Below are 19,561 nucleotides of genomic sequence, written 5' to 3'. Positions count from 1 at the left end.
AACCGCTGAGAATAATCTGTGGAAATCGGGGAAGGAGGAAGTTGATAAGCTGATCTGCCTAGGTGTGGTAGGGAGAGCAACTGGAGGAAGAGGCTTGGGGTGCTGCCTGCCACTGCAGTTTGGACCACGTGACCTTCTCCTAGGTTGTGTGGGGGCTGTTGACCCCTTGTCTTCTGGACGCCTGCATGCCAACCCGGGGACAAAATGCCTTATTTGAATCCCTGCATCATGTCAAAGTAACATTAACATTGGAGGGCATAGATCTGTTCAACTCATCCACACTTTCATTGGTGCTTTCTAGTCACACGGTCTAGAGAAGCTTTCCTTTTGTCCTGCATTTTCACCAGGAAAACCCACTGTTTACTGCTGAATTGGAACAAATGTCAATCCACAGAAAACCCGATCGGCATTTGTTCCGATTCAGTAGTAAACGGTGGGTGTTCGGGGGGTGGGGTGGGCAAAGGTCTCTCAGACCCTTGACTAGAACTCACGGAACGAAATAAATTGTGGACGAGTCTTTAGTTTAAGAGGGGACAAACAAAAAACAACAACCCTTGAGTGACAGCTTTCTTCTTTCCCAACGTATGTTTTATTTCACTGGTGCCATTTTAAGACATGCTTATTTGAGAAACTGCGAAAATCCATATATACCCAGCAGAGAGAGAGAGAGAGCAGAAAAGTACGCAAGGTAGCCAGGTGATTCATTTCAGCATCACTGCAGAATTGGAAGGAAACATTAGTGAGACATTCCCAGCCACGCAATCTCCACAAAACTAAAGCATTAAACTATGTGGGACTTGGGTGCTTCTCATAGTAAGATTGCAGGTGGACAGGGCTAGAACAGGGCAACAGAAACAATGAACGCAGGAAGATGCTTTTACCCAAGTCTGGCTATTGGTCTGTCTGGCTCAATAGGTCTACACCATGGGTAGGCAAACTAAGGCCCGGGGGCCAGATCTGACCCAATTGCCTTCTAAATCTGGCCCGCGGATGGCTTGGGAATCAGCATGTTTTTACATGAGTAGAATGTGTCCTTTTATTTAAAATGCATCTCTGGGTTATTTGTGGGGCATAGGAATTCGTTCATATATTTTTTCAAAATATAGTCCGGCCCCCCACAAGGTCTGAGGGACAGTGGACTGGCCCCCCTGCTGAAAAAGTTTGCTGACCCCTGGTCTACACCTATTGGCAGCAGCTCGATAGGATTTCAGGTGAGATCCTTTCCCCCATCCCTACATATGCTTAGGACAGAACCCAGGACCTTTTGCATAAATCACCGTGTCTAAGCTGCCAGGGAGTGTCCCAAGGTATGCTCCGAAGGTCCACCTCTTTGTTGAAGCCAAGCGTGTTTGGGTCAGTGTGTGGATGGATGACCACTTTCGGAACCTGTTACATCCTGCCTTGGGTTCCATGATGGGAAGAGGGTGGGTTATGCATGCGTGTGAAAGTAAATAGATAAATAAAATAGAGCACCTTCCGTATGAGCAGCGTCTTTCTTCTGGGGGATGCAGGCAGGAGCATACCCCTAAACGTTTTGTGAATCTTTGTACTTTTGTCAATTTACTGTATTTATTTCCCCCAATTTGAACTATAAAATGGTGGTTTTCTTGAGTCAAAATGACAGTACCCCTAAACATTTATTTATTTTTAAGGGGAAAAAGCACTGCGTATGAGGATAAGCTAAATCAGCTAAGGGCTTAGAAAACGGATGACAGAGGAACATGTTAAACACAGTGTGGAGAAGGAGAGCATTTTCTACCTCGCAGTACCAGAATCTTGGTCACCCAACAAAACTAATCAGTGGTAGATGTTATATGTCAGATTCTTCATGTGCTTATGCCCTTGGGGAAGACTTCAGTCGGAAAGCATTTAGACCTAATCAAAAACACTTCCCCTTTTCCGCCCTGCAGTACTCTGTCTGTCTGTCTCTTTCCATTTTTTTGCTTGCCACCTAAGCCAGAGAGTTCCTGGGCTGAATGGACTGGCAGAAGGAGAAACCCATTGGGTTCCACCACAAGGAGCTCCCATGTCTTCTCCTAGGTCTTTCTGCAAGGCAATGGTGGCTGGACCCCATTCAGACTGGTAGGGCAGGAGGAAGACAACAGTAGTAGGAGCCAGAGTCAACAATAGGCAGACCCAACGGCAGCCATTGCCAACAAACTCTAGTTTTGTGCCCATCCTGCTACCTGCTGAGCTCTACATGGGCAACATGTTACTAAGGAGGAAGAAGCCAACACCTAGGGCCACCCTTCTGGACTTGGTTGCAAGAATGCAGGCCAGTCCGGTGGGCTGAGGGCGGACAGAGGTAGATAGGACAGTGGCACTCGCCCTGATTCACCAGCCTCCAGTGAGAGAAGGTATGCAAGGAGGACAACAGAGAAGAGGTAGTGCCCAGACAGAGAATTTGCTTCTGCCACTGCCCTGCCCACACTTCCTATTTGTTACACATCGCAGCAAACAAGAGCCCATTCTGCTACCTCAAGTCTGGGGGGTGCGCAGTTTCTTTTGCCGTAGCGTCTCCCCAACCCGCTCTAGAATCGGGATGTCCTTTGACTTCCTGACAACTGTTTCGTCAAGCATAACAATGTCGCCATCCAGAGGTTGCGGCAAAGGAGCCACAGGTGAAGTTGGCGAGAGTCCCACAGCTCCCGAAGGCTCCACATCCATGAGCAAGGCGAGGTCAGGCACCAGCCCCTGAATTTCCACCTCCGAGTCTTTCGGAAGCTCAGAGCCCCTTGGAATTATTCCAGGCAGGTTGGTTGTCGTCCCTGTAGAGAGACTTCCGTTTGCTCTTTGGGCATCGCTGCTGAGTTCCATATCAATGTCATCGTGCCTTCTTGTTGATGGAGGAATCCACCTTGCAGGCATTGGGAAGGGTTCTGATGCTTCCCCTCCCAATCCAATCAAGTGCATTGTAGGAGCGTGCGCTGCTTGGGGCCTTCTGTCGCTAGGAAGGTTTGCATTGAAGTCAGGGTGAATTGAGAGCTCTTCCCAGAATCTGCCACCGGAATCTGGAGGCTAGCACAATGACAAAACACTGTACCATCATACAAATACAAGACATGCTCATTTACCCAAGTGGAATGAGAGAGAGAGAGAGAGAGAGAGAGAGAGAGAGAGAGAGAGAATGTGTACATACATTATGTGTCTGCATAGGTAAAGGTAAAGGGACCCCTGACCATTAGGTCCAGTCATGACCGACTCTGGGGTTGCAGTGCTCATCTCGCTTTATTGGCCGAGGAAGCCGGCGTACAGCTTCCGGGTCATGTGGCCAGCATGACTAAGGCGCTTCTGGTGAACCAGAGCAGCACACAGAAAAGCCATTTACCTTTCCGCCGGAGCGGTACCTATTTATCTACTTGCACTTTGATGTGCTTTCGAATTGCTAGGTTGGCAGGAGCAGGGACTGAACAATGGGAGCTCACCCCGTCGCGGCAATTCGAACCGCCGACCTTCTGATCAGCAAGTCCTAGGCTCTGTGGTTTAACCCACAGCGCCACCCACGTCCATAGAGGACATCTAAAGCATTTGGTTATGCAAGTTTCCATATGTTTTACGATGTCCAGCTAGAGATGAATGGAACAGCTCAGTGCTAAAGCACAGACCTTGCATGAAGAAGGTACACCCCTCTGACATAATGCTGGACAGTTTCTCACCTGCTTAACTGTTGCCAAGGACTGTAATCAATGATATAGTCTATTATAAGGTCCTTGGGGCAGAAACCTATTTTTTTGCATAAAGCACCAAGCTGCAGGTGGCCAGGACTCAGCCCAGGACCGCTTGCATGCAAAGCCTGCGCTGCAAGCAGCAAGTTGCAACTCTTTCCCACTTTTAAGGGGATTAGATAAGGCTCCGTCCATAGGAGCACACTACCTCCAGGATCAGACCGCCAACAATCCCTCTGAATACTAGTTACTGGAGACAGCAGCAGGAGATGACTACTTCCCTTACGTGTTGCTTGGGATGCTAAACTAGGCAGGCCTTTAGACGGAGTGGTTGGGCTGCTTTTATGTTCTTTTGGGAAAAGCGTTTTCACAGAATTGTAGAGTTGGAAGGGACCGCAAGGGTCATCCAGTCCAGCCCCCAGCAATGCAGGAATCTTTTGTTCCATGTGTGTCTCGAACCCACAACCATGAGATTATGAGTTCTCGTGCTCTAGCAGCTGCACTACCTGTAAGGGGAAAAGTGGGGGAACACTCTTCTCTAATGCGTTTTAAAAATACATTCTTGTTAAGATGAATGTGAAGGCAGGCTGCTTTGCCAGTGGGGTTCACAGAGTCACCCTCCCTGAAGCTGAAGGTGCATGTCCTGCAGTTTAAGTCTCCCAAGCTTAAATGGCCAGCTCAGCTCTTCATACACGAGATTTGAAGCTGCACCACGGAGACCTGAACAACTTCTTAAGGAAGCTGCTTGCCTGCCCTAATTCACCCTGCAGCCCTGGTGAGAGATGAAACTGGGGAGTGTCTCTTTTCAAAGTCGCAGAGCTTCATTCAATTCAGGGAACATCCAGGGATTAGCCCAGGATGCGTTGCTATGCTAAGAACTGAGCCCTCCACCTCATTCATTCATATGCTTCTAACTTCACTTTCAACCAAACGCCTCCAAGGCAGCCAGCAAGACATACAAATTATGCCATACAAATATGTGCTGTCAGAGCTGCTTCAAGATCCTAGCTCACAGAGGATCACGCTAGCCAGCGGTCATTAAGTAAAAGTCTTTATTGAGTTACAGTTTCCATTCTCAAGCTGCTGCGTGCAACTCTACGTCTAATGGCTAGATCGGCGAAGCTCCGTCTGAGTCTCCGCCCCTTGTGCACCAACTTAATATCCTAGCCCTGCTCCACCTTTTCCGCCTGACTGTTCTCCTCTGGGTCCCTCTGCCCCCCGGGTCTCTTCCTTCCGGGATTCTTCTGACGCCGACCCCCCGGAACTCCCTGCCTCCTTGCGCCGGGCTTTAGGACCTGGCTCCCTTTCCTGGCTGCCTACTGCGTCACTTTCCTGTGCATTTGAACTTGGCGCGCGCGCCCAACCTTCCACTTTCCGTCTGACCGTTTCTTCGCTCCCCGATGGAGGTGTGGCCACTCCTGACTCGTGCCCTCCCCTCTGTTGCGAGCTGCCAGCGCTTGATCTCTGGCGCTCTTCCTCTTCCCTGCTCTCTGGCTGTGACGCTGGTCCCGATTTCCAACTGCTCTCCTCTGAGTCCCCTCTGGCTCTATCTTCCTGGGGTGTCCCCCTAGGCTCCCCCCTTGCCCTGGCCACTGGTGCTCCTTTCTGTGAATCTTCTGATTCACTGGAAAGACTCGGAGATCTCGGGTCGTCGTCATCACTCATCTTTTCTTCTGCCTCCTCCCCCTCGCTCTCTGTTTCCTCCCTTGCCCTTGCCTCTGCTCCTGAACCCCTGACATCCATCCCCCCCTCGAAGCCCCCCATTCCCCCCTCCCCTCCTTCCGGTGCGGGAACTGGGTGCTGCTGTGTCAGAGGGACGAACGTCGGATACAGTTCGCTTCCCGTGGCGGGCCTCCATCTGAAGTCTCCCGGTTCTTCCTCCCTGCTCTCGTCGACGACGGTCACCTCCGCTTCCATCTCTGTGCCGCCGTGCTCGAAACCAGGGTCGTCCCCGAAAACGTCCATGTCCGTCTCTCCCTCACTTCCTCCTGGCGGCGTTGCTCGTCCTGGACCTTCCTGCCACTTCCTGCGCCACTGCTCCTCTGGTCTATCGTCCCACCAATACGAGGGTTCTGAGGCAGATCCCGAGGGTGACCCCTCCGGGGAACGGGCGTCTCGTATCGGGTCCTCGTCCGAGTCGAACCCCCGGAACGTGCTGGCAGAAAGCGTGGGCGTGAAAAGCCAGTCGTCGAAAAAGTCTGCTGGCATTGGTCTATGTGGGAAGAGGGCATGAAACTCGTCTTTGAGCAGAGGTTCGTCCAAGGCGTAGCCCGGCACCCAGCTATTCGCACTGGCCGGGGTGCCCTCCTTGGCGAGAAGGTATTCTACCCCTTCTTCCCCCCATCTGGAGTCCAAAATCTCCGTGACTTCGTTGATGCGTTCCTCCTGTGCCACTCCCGCGTGCCCGGTTCCTTCTCTGAGCGGACTCGGTGCCGTTCCGGGTTCCTGAAACCTGTGCGGCGCCTTGTAGGGAGTGAGCACCGATCTGTGGAACACCGGATGCATTCTGGAACCCTCCGGAAGCGCCAGCCTGAAAGCCACCGGGTTGACCTGCTCTTCGACTTGGTAGGGCCCCAGTTGCTTATGCCCCAGCTTCTTCTTGGCCAACGACCTGGCCGGCACTGCGTGGGCTGCTAACCAGACCCAGTCTCCCACATGGATCTCTTCGCCAACCCTTCTGTGTTTGTCCGCTTGCACCTTGTATGCATGTTTGGCCAGCACCAGGTGCCGCCGCAGCTGATCGTGGACCTCCTGCAACTCCGACGCGAACACATCTGCTGTCTGAGGCTCCCCCTCCCCCATTCTTTCCAGTCCCGGGAAGGTTCTGGGGTGCCTCCCGTTGTTGGCGAAGAACGGCGTGACCCCCGTGGACACGTGCTTCGTGTTGTTGTAGGCAAACTCGGCGAGCGGCAGGTAATCCACCCACGTCGCAGGCTGTTGATTCGCATAACATCTCAGGTACTGCTGCATGATGGCATTGACCCGCTCCGCCTGCCCGTTGGTCTGCGGGTGTCTCGCCGACGCCAGGTTGATCTTGACGTTCAGGAAGCCCATCAGCTTCTGCCAGAAATTCGAGATGAACTGTCGCCCCCGGTCGGACAGAATAGACCGTGGCAGACCGTGAACCTTGAACACGTGGTCTATGAACAGTTTGGCGGTTTGCTCCGCCGTGGCCACCTTGGCACACGGAATGAAATGTGCCATCTTGGAGAACAAGTCCACCACCACCAGCACGGCCGTCTTTCCCCTCGAGCTGGGCAGATCCGTGACAAAGTCCAGGGCCACTCTCTCCCATGGTTCGACCGGAGTTTGCAGCGGTTCCAACAGTCCGGCCGGCGGTTTGTGCACCGGTTTGGCCCTCTGGCAGGTGTCGCACCTCGCCACGTAGTCCGCGACCTCCCCTCTCATTCCGGGCCACCAGAAGTCCCTGGCGACTAATTCCACCGTCTTCTCCTTGCCAAAGTGCCCGGCAGTGGGCGCGTCGTGCAGCTGCTGCAGTACCTTGGCGCAAAGTTTGTCTCCCGGCACGTAGATGGCCCCTTTACGAATGAGCAATCCATCTCTCAGCTGGAACTCGTCGGTCGCTGCCGTGCCCCTGTGCACCTCTGCCATCTTTGCTTGCGCGAAGGAGTCATCCTGCAACGCTCGTCGCACCGCCTCCAGGTCCACTGTTGCCGCAGCGCACGCCCACACTGTTGGTGCGAAGATGTGCATGGCGGCCGCTGGCTTGGCGTCCTCCAGATATTGTGGCTTACGAGAGAGAGCGTCCGCCATGATGTTGGTGTCCCCCGGGACATACTCAATTCGGAAGTTGAAGTTCGCAAAGAACTCAGCCCAACGTATCTGCCTTTGGTTCAAGAACTGTGCCGTGCGCCAGTGCTCCAGATTCTTGTGGTCCGTGCAGACCTGCACCGTGTGCTTGGCGCCGATCAGGAAGTGCCTCCATGCTTTGAATGCTGCATGAATGGCCAGCAACTCCCTGTCCCAGATGGTGTAGTTCTGTTCGGACTTGCTGAGCTTCCTGGAGTAAAACGCTCCCGGCCGCCAAACCCCCTGCGGGTCTTTCTGCAGCAGGACTGCTCCCACGGCTCTGTCCGAGGCGTCTGTCTCCACCCTCATCGGCCTGCTGGGGTCGACATGCAGCAGCTGCTCTTCCGACGCGAAGAGACGCTTGAGTGCCTGAAAGGACTGCTCCGCCTGCTCTGTCCAGATGAACTTCTTTTTCTTGGAGCTAAGCGTGTCCGTGATGGCCGCTGTCTGCATAGCGAAGCCTTTGATAAACTTGCGATAGAAGTTCGCGAAGCCGACAAACCGTTGGACCTCCTTCCGGTTGCGTGGGCTCTTCCAGTCCAACACCGCTCGAACCTTGGCGCTGTCCATGGCGAGCCCCTTGTCAGACAACTTGTAGCCCAGAAAATCCACCTCCGTCACGTCGAATTGGCACTTCTCCAGCTTGGCGTAGAGCCTATGCTGCTGTAGCCTGCTTAGCACTTCTTTGACGTGTCTGTCATGCTCCTGCTGCGATTCCGAAAAGATCAGGATGTCATCTAAGAAACAGACGCACGTCTTGTAGAGGAGCCCCGCCAACACGTGATGCATGAACGCTTGAAAAACGTGGGAGCCATTTTGCAATCCAAAAGGCATAACTCTATATTCGTAGGTGCCCAGAGGCGTGAACATGGCTGTCTTCCACTCATCTCCTTCCCGCATGCGAATGAGGTTGTACGCCCCTCGCAGGTCTAACTTGGTGAACACGCTGCCCTTCCGTACCTTTGCGAGGAGGTCGTCGATTCGGGGCATGGGGAAGTCCGATGGCTTGGTCACACTGTTTAAGATGCGATAGTCCACCACAAGTCTTTTTTGGGGCGTGTCCCGCTTCTTAACAAAGAATACAGGACTGCCCCCCGCTGCCTTGGACTCCCGGATGAAACCGCGCTCCAAATTATGATCTATGAACTCTTTGAGTTCCTGCAGTTCGTCCTCAGACATGGAATACAGCTTCCCTTTGGGCAGCGCCGCCCCCGGCAGCAGGTCAATTTTGCAGTCATATGGTCTGTGGGGGGGTAGCCTGTCTGCCTCCTTCTCGCAGAAAACCTCCAAAAATTCTGCGTACTTGTGGGGAATCGCTTGCAGCGTGCCTAGCATCAGCTGTGACTCCTCTTCCTCTCCTTCCTGCCGGGGCACGATGCAGTGTTCAGCACAAAAGGAAGAGCCGAAGGTCAGCTGCCTCTGGTACCAAGCCAGCGTTGGGCTGTGCTTGTCCAGCCAACTCATGCCCAATACAATGGGCGTGTCCGATAGTTGAGTGACGTTGAAGCTGATGATTTCCCTGTGATTCCCAAGGCGCATCACCATTGGTGGCGTCTGCTTCACCACTTGCCCCCCTAGCAGCTCTCTGCCATCCACCGTGACCACCTGCAGGGGCAGCGTGGCCGGCAGCAACTGTACAGCGTGCCGGTCTACAAAGTCCTGCCCTATAAAGTCCGCATTGCTTCCCGAGTCAATGGTGAGCGGCACGTCCATGGTGATTCCATTGGGCAGCTGGAGCGATGCGGTGAGCCTCACTACTGGTTTGGGCGGGAGGGGGTCCATGGGCTGTGAAATCTCCGGGGACTTCTTCACTGACACGTCTGGCTGGGCCCCAGTGCCTCTTCCTCCAGCCAGACATCGTCGTTTCCCTGCTGTGGTCCTCCTTGTTGCGTTGCTGCAGTTACCATTGCTGAGGCTGCAGTGTGCTTGTGGAGCCTCCGGGGACACTCTTTCGCCATATGCCCTGGATCCTCGCAGATGTAACACTTCCTGTTCCCTCTAGGAGGCTTCGCTTTCACTGTTGTCGGTGCTAGGGCTCTGGCTGCTGACTGAGCCCTTGCACTTCCAACCTCCATAGGTTCCACCCCTCCTCCTGGCGGAGGCGTGGATTGCGCACGCGCTGCTTCTCTGGGAAGGAAGGAGGAGCCCCTGGCTGGTTCGCGCCCTCCACGCCCTTCGTCCCTGCTCCACGGACGTTCTTCCAGCCGCACCCCCACGGCTAGCGCCCTCTGAACGATCTCCTGCGTGGTCCGGGGTCTCTCCCCCCTGGCAATTTCATCTTTAACAGAGCCGTGCAATCCCTCCCAAAACAGGTCTCTTACAGGAGCCGAATCCCTGTCCCATTCCAGAGCACTGACCAAAGCGAAAAAGCGGGCATGATACTGCCTTACGCTGGCCCTCCCTTGTTTCAGTCCATGTATCTGCTGCCGAGCAAGATCCACGTCAATGCTTGATAAAAAACACCCATCCATCGCTTTAATAAAGGCATCCGCATTTTGGAGCGCCGGATCCTTATCCCTCCACAAATTGCGCAGCCATGCTTTAGCTTCCCCATGCAAATGGGACATGATGAACCCCACTTTCTCTTGCTCATCTCTAAAGTCTTTTTTCAGCAGTTCCAGTGCGCACATTACATCTGCTCTAAAGTTGGGGTACTGCTGCAGGTTCCCATCGAAGTGAGAGACCAGACCGCCTGTTCGTCTCGCCAACCCAATTCCCTCCTGTTTGGGTGTCAGTTGCCCTTGCTTCGTAAGCATGTCCAACCTGACCTGGAGATCCCTGCAGGCGGCAGCTGCCTCCTCCTCTCTCTTCCTGGATGCGAGAGCCTCGGCATTCAGTTGTGACACTGCTTTTCTGAGTTCCTCTATCTGCTGCTCAGCCGTCATGTTGTCTGCCGTTCGTGAGCTAGCTAGCAGGCACCTGCTTCTCTCCTCTCCTCGAGGCTGTAGATGCCCACAACAAGGAGACGGAGCTTACTGTCAGAGCTGCTTCAAGATCCTAGCTCACCGAGGATCACGCTAGCCAGCGGTCATTAAGTAAAAGTCTTTATTGAGTTACAGTTTCCATTCTCAAGCTGCTGCGTGCAACTCTACGTCTAATGGCTAGATCGGCGAAGCTCCGTCTGAGTCTCCGCCCCTTGTGCACCAACTTAATATCCTAGCCCTGCTCCACCTTTTCCGCCTGACTGTTCTCCTCTGGGTCCCTCTGCCCCCCGGGGTCTCTTCCTTCCGGGATTCTTCTGACGCCGACCCCCCGGAACTCCCTGCCTCCTTGCGCCGGGCTTTAGGACCTGGCTCCCTTTCCTGGCTGCCTACTGCGTCACTTTCCTGTGCATTTGAACTTGGCGCGCGCGCCCAACCTTCCACTTTCCGTCTGACCGTTTCTTCGCTCCCCGATGGAGGTGTGGCCACTCCTGACTCGTGCCCTCCCCCCTGTTGCGAGCTGCCAGCGCTTGATCTCTGGCGCTCTTCCTCTTCCCTGCTCTCTGGCTGTGACGCTGGTCCCGATTTCCAACTGCTCTCCTCTGAGTCCCCTCTGGCTCTATCTTCCTGGGGTGTCCCCCTAGGCTCCCCCCTTGCCCTGGCCACTGGTGCTCCTTTCTGTGAATCTTCTGATTCACTGGAAAGACTCGGAGATCTCGGGTCGTCGTCATCACTCATCTTTTCTTCTGCCTCCTCCCCCTCGCTCTCTGTTTCCTCCCTTGCCCTTGCCTCTGCTCCTGAACCCCTGACATGTGCATATATATATATTCCTATAAATGTTAATTACAAGCAACATGAATTTCACAGCTGATCAGAGATGTGAACTTGCATTCTCTGCAGCCACTACATCACCCTTCGCTAGGTCAGTATTCTATGACCATCAGGCAATAATGGGTGTGTTTTGTGGAAGATATAGATAGAGCAACACAGCTGCCTGCAATTAAGGACTTTTCATGGGGGGGTGCAATAGCTAAGGACGCAGGAGAGGACTATCAGGTGGTCAGGTGACAAAGAGGACACAGGGCTCCTTCACTTTTAATAGTTGTATAGAAGGCAAGATTTTCCACTTCTTCTACTACCCAACTATTAAAGGAGAAACAGCCCTTGGTCACAAAATAACCTTGGTCACGATAAGCCCTCACATTTCAAATTTTGCTATTGCGCCACCGTGCATTCCTACGTCTTCCCAGACCTTGTACCCCCCTCTTCCCTCAAACAAGAGAGCACCCTCAGGGCACCTTGTGACGAAAAGCTGCGCTTCTCTTCCTCAGCTTCATGGAACCTGTCGTGCAAATCACACTGAACGCTCCCTTGGTGCAGTTTCTTCTCTTCCGCTGTACATCTGCCATGGACTGGAGGGGAAACACTTCTTATTGCATGGTTGCAGCTGTGCAAAGAGAGGAAGTTACCTTTTTCTCCTTGTGCAGCAGAACATTATCCTGCCCTCCTCTCCTTGTTTACATGCCCCTCTAAATCTCTTGTGGGTTTTTCACAGTGCAGGGCACGCAGGGTCAGAGGAGGGGGGGCGGGATCCTGCTGCACTAGTGCAAATGTTACTGGTTTTTGTTTAATGTATATCTTGCATGAGACGCAGGTGGCACTGTGAGTTAAACCACAGAGCCTAGGACTTGCCGATCAGAAGGTTGGTGGTTCGAATCCCCGCGACAGGGTGAGCTCCCGTCGCTCTGTCCCTGCTCCTGCCAACCTAGCAGTTCGAAAGCAGGTCAAAGTGCAAGCAGGAAGGTAAACGGCGTTTCCGTGCGCTGCACTGGTTCGCCACAAGCGGCTTAGTCATGCTGGCCACATGACCCAGAAGCTGTACGCCGGCTCCCTCGGCCAATAAAGCGAGATGAGCACCGCAACCCCAGAGTCGTTCGCGACTGGACCTAATGGTCAGGGGTCCCTTTACCTTTACCTTTATATCTTGCATATACGACCAAAAAGCATGTGAACAAGGGTGGACTTTGGTACTATGGCACCCCGCGTGCAAGGACAAAATTTGGTGCTGCTCCCCCACCCACACCCCCTCATGAGGAAGACTTCAAATAGCTCATTTGGCTAACTGCTGCGTGAAACCAAACACTCAGAGAGCTTCTTTTCAGTTCTTTATTAGCAGTAAACAGAAATACATGGAGACCATGGAATGTGAGCAGTTGCTTGGAGTGCCGCTGCTTCCCCCTGGCAGCTACTTCCTACCTCTCAGATCCCTCCTGCTGTCTGCGGTGGCCGCGAAGGGAATCCCCCTGTCTCTGTTTGTCTTTCTGTTCAGATAGATAGATATATAAAGGTAAAGGGACCCCTGACCGTTAGGTCCAGTCACAGACGACTCTGGGGTTGCGACGCTCGTCTCACTTTACTGGCCAAGGGAGCTGGCGTACAGCTTCCAGGTCATGTGGCCAGCATGACTAAGCCACTTCTGGCGAACCAGAGCAGTGCACGGAAACGCTGTTTACCTTTCCACTGGAGCGGTACCTATTTATCTACTTGCACTTTGATGTGCTTTCGAACTGCTACCTAGGTTGGCAGGAGCAGGGACTGAGCAACGGGAGCTCACCCTGTCGCGGGGATTCGAACCGCCGACCTTCTGATTGGCAAGTCCTAGGCTCTGTGGTTTAACCCACAGCGCCACTCCTGGGAAACAACAACTGGGAAACACTTGCCTGCGAGCGCTCCAATTGGAGAACAGCCTTTACCAAAGGTGTCGTGAGCTTTAAAGACACTCACACTCAGGATGCAAGGGAGAAACATGCTAAGAGGAAGGCACACTTGGCAAATCCACACTGTGATCAACTCCCGCCTGGAAACCAATGTCCCCACCGTGGAAGGACGTGTGGATCAGGAAGAGGCCTCCACAGTCACTTACGGACTCATTGTTAAAACCGTGGCTCTCAGTACGTTTCCAAGCACAATTCAAGTGTTGGTGTTGGTGCTGACCTTTAAAGCCCTAAACAGCCTCGGACCAGTATACTTGAAGGAGCATCTCCACCCCCATCGTTCTGCCCGGACACTGAGGTCCAGCTCCGAGGGCCTTCTGGCGGTTGCCTCACTGCGAGAGGCAAAGCTACAGGGAACCAGGCAGAGGGCCTTTTCAGTAGTGGCGCCCGCCCTGTGGAATGCCCTCCCATCAGATGTCAAAGAGATAAACAACTACCTGACATTTAGAAGACATCTGAAGGCAGCTCTATTCAGGGACATTTTAATGTATTTTTAATCTTTGTTGGAAGCCGCCCAGAGTGGCTGGGGAAGCCCAGCTAGATGGGCGGGGTACAAATAATAAATTATTATTATTCGGCTATGAGTGATCACCTAAGAAAGAAGAAAGGAGAAGAAAGGACCTGGTTCTAGGGGAAGGAAGGAAGGAAGCATACTCTTCCAGAGACATCATGTCACTTGGCTGCTGTGCTGTTTCTAAGAGATCTGACTCCTGTCTCTGTCCAGGGCTAGTGCACCTGCTATCTTGCTCCTGTTCTTCACTATCCATTACTTCGCAGCTCTTTCGCTCTTCTGGACTCTGTCCCATCTCCCACCACCACGAACCTGGCTCCATACTCCCTTCATCGACCTGACTGAAAGCTTCCTTAGGTGTGTGTGTGGGGGTGTCTTCCACTCCTCCTCACCTGCCCATTCCCTGACACACATCCCATTCTTATTTTCACAGTAATTCTTTTTTTAAAAAATAAATGAACTGTGCCCTCTCAGTTTGGCACCCTGTACTGGGGAACTGCACACACCTCCCTAAATCCAGCACTGATTGAGGATAGCACATTGTCCAAAGTATTGACTTAAACCATTAGGATACAAAACTTGATCAAATTCTGAGCCTTTCCAGACCAGGTAAGGGTTGGTCGGTTTTCCGACCGCAGAATATTTTGCTGAATACCGCCCAATATTTGTGAGCCGTGATCTTTCCAAACTGTTCATTATTCCAAAAGGGAAGTATCAGTGAATCTCACACATGGTGGAAATTCCCTTTTGTAGGCAACTGTCAAAACTACAGGAGTCCTGTCCTCTGTTTCACCTGTGGTCAAAATGGCCCTAAGTTCAGAAAAACGGTAGTGTTGACATCCACAAATGAAGATAGTTGCTACAGAGTTTTATATAACAAAGCTGCAAAAAAAAAGTACAAACCTACTTGATGAGCCAGATCGCCTGTTTTTTCTAGGAGTCCATCTGTGGGCATATAGATGATATCCTGTTTCAGAAATAATTACATTATAAATAGAAGAACTTCTTAGAATAGGAAAGCAGCTGCCTGAGTCTCAGCTAAAGCGCTCTGAAAGGTGGCAATAATGAATGTGAATTGCTTGAAATAGCTTTTGTAAAAACTTAGCTATAGTACTGTACTGGCCTGAATAGAAGCCTCATCCCCCCCCCCCCCAATTCTGAGCATGAGAAGTTAAAGTCCGGCTAAAACTCGCGACCTTACAAAAATGGGCTTTTATGATATCGCTGCTGAAACAGACATACGGTAAAACGGAACGGGTGTGAGTGCCTGCAAAATTTTAAGGGAGCGGCTTATATTTGGCTAAATGTATTTTTTTCTTCCCCCACCCCCTTGAATTTGAAAGGTGTGGCTTATATTCGGGTGCGGCTTACATTCGGGCCAATACGGTACTTGCCTGACTGAAGAAATTTAACATGTGAAGTGGGAAGGTGCAAAGACAACACAAGGGTGACAGAAGAGGGATTTTCAGCAGGTTTCACTTGTATGGACAGGTAAACCGGCTGAAATCCCCTCTGTTAAAGGTGCAGGAGTCCTCCCCCCCCCCCCCGCATCTGGCCACTCTGTCAACATGCAGTCCTAAACAGGTTTGCTCTCTAATAAAAGTGGTTAGGATAGCAGCCTGGAGTTGCAATCCTGTGCTCCGCTTACCTGAAAGTAAGCCCCATTGAACTCAACAAGTTATATATCTGAGTTGAGATGTATAGGATTGTGCTGCAAGTTATTAAACTGTATGCATTTTTGTTGATTAATGAATAAATCTGCACGAATTTGCATATTAATACAATGCTTCTGAAGACAGAAAGCACACTTTGTGTTCAGAAGATGCCCCCATTTGAGGCACTGGTACCAACTTCAAAAAAAAGTCTCCTGTGTGTAAGAGAATAGTCAATGCATATTCTAAGATGGTGCCTGCCACCTAGTTTTTTTATAATACAGTAAAATGTTACAAAGGTTATTGTACCTTTTCTAGCATTCAAAATAATATTTTTAAATTATTTAAATTTTGCTGCTGAATTAATCAAGGACACCTTTTCATTCAGTTAAAATATTTGGTGTTACTTAATGTAGTAGATTGGTGGGACATGGGTGACGCTGTGGGTTAAACCACAGAGCCTAGGACTTGCCAATCAGAAGGTTGGCGGTTCGAATCCCCGCAACGGGGTGAGCTCCCGTTGCTCGGTCCCTGCTCCTGCCAACCTAGCAGTTTGAAAGCACGTCAAAATGCAAGTAGATAAATAGGTACCACTCCGGCAAGAAGGTAAACGGCGTTTCCGTGCGCTACTCTGGTTTGCCAGAAGCGGCTTAGTCATGCTCAAATATATAAAAGGATGTCACAGAGGAGGGAGAAAGGTTGTTTTCTGCTGCTCCAGAGAAGCAGACACGGAGCAATGGATCCAAACTACAAGAAAGAAGATTCCACCTAAACATTAGGAAGAACTTCCTGACAGTAAGAGCTGTTCGACAGTGGAATTTGCTGCCAAGGAGTGTGGTGGAGTCTCCTACTTTGGAGGTCTTTAAGCAGAGGCTTGACAACCATATGTCAGGAGTGCTCTGATGGTGTTTCCTGCTTGGCAGGGGGTTGGACTCGATGGCCCTTGTGGTCTCTTCCAACTCTATGATTCTATGATTCTATGCTGCCCACATGACCCGGAAGCTATACGCCGGCTCCCTCGGCCAATAAAGCGAGATGAGTGCTGCAACCCCAAAGTCGGTCACGACTGGACCTAATGGTCAGGGGTCCCTACTGTTTAGTTGAGTAGCCTGTTGGTGACAATAAATCTCTTAATAAAAACAGTGCATCCCTTAGAATATTATAATTACTATCCTAATGATCAGTTATACAATTATCTAATTATCTGGCATGGCAGATGAGCCATGCCAAACTGAGCTCCAAACTTCATTCCCCTGAGTATGAATATTATTGGGAAGCAAGCGCTACATTTAAGGAAATATTCCTCTCTTGAAAACATTGCTTTTGTACTGCCAAAAAAGACCCCTCTATTCCTCTTTGCATCATTAGCAGTATACAGAGAAGAGGCACAATTGCCTGGAAATGTAGCAGTCATTACCTTAAGGTTGGTGTCAGACGCTGGTCTTGTCCCAGACTCCACTGTGCATTTCTGCTTTTGGGGGGAAATAACATAGAGGCAATATTGTAAATGGCCACAAATGGGCAACAAACAAAGTTGAAGACATTCAAAATACATAGGATGATTAAAAAAAAAAATTAGTTAGATAGAATGGCCAAGTGAAAAGAGTGCTGGCTCTTTTGTTTCGGACAAGACTGGAGTTTGAAACTAGCCTTTTTGTATACCAATAGCTTAGTAACTTTTACCATCTTGTAACCAGGCAACACTTCACTGCCTGTGCAACTTTTTCTGACTGCTGTATGGGAAAACACATGAATCTGACCTTTGGAGAGTTTTGTAAGTAAACTATTTTATGACTTACCAAACGTGATCTATTTGTGTGCTTGCTAGGGAAATGAGATATATTGGGGTTCACTGGGAAAGGCACATTTAAGAAGTTTTACAGCCTATATTTCCATGCTTTGCTGTCTTTTTGGTGCTATTAAATTTTTGCTGGGGTTCTCTTACCCAAAAGCATTTGGCCAAAACTTAGGCCTTGGCTTCCAGGATTCCAATGAATTGTTATGAGGATAAAATGGTGCAGCCATGGATGCTGCCCTACGCTCTTGGGAGAAAGGCTGGGATGAACATTTTATAAATATATATTTTCCACTTTATTTTCACTACTTTTTAAAGACTAGGCAGCTCTATTAATCTGAACATATTTGAGTAGGATGTGGATGATAGGAGGGGAAAAGGAAGGAGGATTTATTTTATAAATATTAGAAAACAACATAGTCTTCTGTGATCTGGAACATATAGACCAGTGTTTCCCAAGCTTGAATCCCCAGCTGTTTTTGGACTACGATTCCCATCATCCCTGACCACTGGATGGGAGTTGTGGTCCAAAAACATCTGGAGACCCAATTTTGGGAAACATTGATATAGACAGAAGAAAACCCCATAGAGTTAAATAAGGAATTTACCATGAATCTATGCCTTAGTCCCTCCATGTTGTCTGGAAATTTGGCAACATCCATCAGAGCAGAAGTCTAAAACAAATGTTTAATAGAGAGCTTTGCTGAAAAGGACCACTTTTACCATGTTCCTAAATATAAACAATTTCATTGAGTATTTCCATTCATCTTTGTAACTAGCAAACTACTTCATGGCTTAACCTCTTGGTCCCCACTTCTGCTCTTTTTGCCTCCTGAGGAGGAAGCCAAACTCATGAAACGTGTTGTTGTTGTTTTAATGCTGATGACCTCAACGCATTGTGACACAATGCACAGCTCCAAAATAAATTGCCTCTCCTCAGCTAATCATGTTTTCTTAGAGCAAAACCAAATATACCATACTTTTCCGTGTATAACACTAGGTTTTCTTAGTTTAAAATTATGTGAAAATCTGTGGGTCATCATATACACGGTTAGTGAATGGTGGGGATTTCTTAAATTGGAGTCCCTAAAAATAGTCTTATATATGGGGGCATGTTATACCCGGAAAAATATAGTAGTTTGTTAAGGGTGCTGACCTCACAGACCTGTAATTCCCAGCAGCCTTAATAGAATACAGTCAAATCTCGTTCTATGTCCGCCTCCGCTTGCGTCCGCTTTGGTGAACGTCCGCGGCAAACCTGGAAGTACCAGAATGGGTTACTTCCGGGTTTGCCACTCGCATGTGCACAGAAGCGCTAAATCGCGCTGCGCATGTGCAGACGCAGCACTTCAATGTGCGTCATTTTCGGGTTGCGGCAGGGCCTCTGAAACGGATCCCCGTCGTAACCCGAGGTTCCACTGTAGTGTTCTCAGGATTCCTCATTACATAATCTTGACACAACTATTGTTGTGCACCACCCAGTCTCCAAGTGAAAGAATGTCTCTACTTTCTAAGGAGTGTTGGAGGGTAGTTATCCTCTTCTGAATAAACTCATTTGCAGGTACAGTCCACCAGGCTTGCTCTGTTCCTAGGAGAAACAGGAGCGCTTCCAAAAGCTAGGGGGAAAAGTATATAGCTTATGTGGCTGACCACACACTTTGCAGAAGACTCAGGCAGTAATGAGAAGGGCATTCACCTGCAGGCTGTCAGGGCCAACAGTGCTAGCCTTCCTCTGCTAACAGTACAGTGGTACCTCAGGTTACATACGCTTCAGGTTACAGACTCCGCTAACCCAGAAATAGTGCTTCAGGTTAAGAATTTTGCTTCAGGATAAGAACAGAAATCGTGCTCCAGTGGTGCGGTGGCAGCGGGAGGCCCCATTAGCTAAAGTGGTGCTTCAGGTTAAGAACAGTTTCAGGTTAAGAACGGACCTCCGGAACGAATACGTAACCCGAGGTACCACTGTACTGTGATTCTGACATCTACTGATTTTAGTGTCAACAGTAGGATCTGCATTTCCAAACCAGGAAACAGTTACATCTAGAAACCTACCTTTGGGTCATTTTTAATTCTGTTAGCCACCAAGTGCTAGCATTTTGCCTTTGCGAAGAAGGCACCTCTCACATCAAGGCAATCTGTTCCATGCCATGCTCACAACTATGGTAACAGAACTGTGGCACTATGACATCACCATTGGCATGGAAAGCTTATCTACATAAGCGTATCCCAGAAAACCACTCAGCCACCCTCTTCTCCTGGGCTGAGCATGCATTGGCTATAGTTGCAGAAGTGTGTCTCTCTGAGTGTCTCTCTCACTCAGTGACTGGAAGGGAGAGACACACTGCTATGCCAGCAGAACGGCCACTGCATCCTTTGCATGCTCAGCCCAGGAGAAGTGAGAGTGAAAGCAAGACAGACAGTCCGGGTGTGCTG

General features: G+C 50.4%; 1 protein-coding gene across 8 annotated transcripts; it reads right to left on the bottom strand.

Moving 5' to 3' along the window:
* Positions 1–559: 559 nt before the first annotated feature.
* Positions 560–19,307, bottom strand: LOC308587017 (uncharacterized protein). 8 transcript variants are annotated; one of them, XM_081194310.1, is made up of 7 exons: positions 19,181–19,307; positions 17,737–17,802; positions 16,751–16,804; positions 14,585–14,648; positions 11,695–11,808; positions 2,478–3,011; positions 560–715 (listed from the first exon to the last, which is right to left on the bottom strand). In XM_081194310.1, exons 2-6 carry the CDS (start codon positions 17,788–17,790, stop codon positions 2,479–2,481), a joined length of 819 nt encoding a protein of 272 aa, XP_081050436.1. In that variant the 5' UTR covers positions 17,791–17,802; positions 19,181–19,307; the 3' UTR covers positions 560–715; position 2,478. The 8 variants fall into 8 exon arrangements, with proteins under 8 accessions (XP_081050436.1, XP_081050437.1, XP_081050434.1 ...); XM_081194311.1 differs by having other exon boundaries at positions 16,751–16,801; XM_081194308.1 differs by having other exon boundaries at positions 2,478–3,018; positions 14,589–14,648; positions 19,181–19,306.
* Between the last annotated feature and the right edge of the window lie 254 nt (positions 19,308–19,561).

Source organism: Podarcis bocagei (genome assembly GCF_964188305.1).
Source record: "Podarcis bocagei genome assembly, chromosome: 1".
NCBI classification, from domain to species: Eukaryota; Metazoa; Chordata; class Lepidosauria; order Squamata; family Lacertidae; genus Podarcis; species Podarcis bocagei.
This window is presented reverse-complemented; position numbering and strand designations above follow the sequence as displayed.

What these genes read in the sequence shown, in the direction of transcription:
- LOC308587017 (XM_081194308.1), bottom strand. Translation starts at nt 17,790, where the DNA reads ATGGATGTTGCCAAATTTCCAGACAACATGGAGGGACTAAGGCATAGA. An exon ending in GACTAAGGCATAGATTCATG is followed by an intron (nt 16,805 to 17,736) that starts GTAAATTCCTTA and finishes TCCCCCCAAAAG; the next exon opens with CAGAAATGCACAGTGGAGTC. An exon ending in GCGCAGCTTTTCGTCACAAG is followed by an intron (nt 3,019 to 11,694) that starts GTGCCCTGAGGG and finishes TCATTGTGCTAG; the next exon opens with CCTCCAGATTCCGGTGGCAG.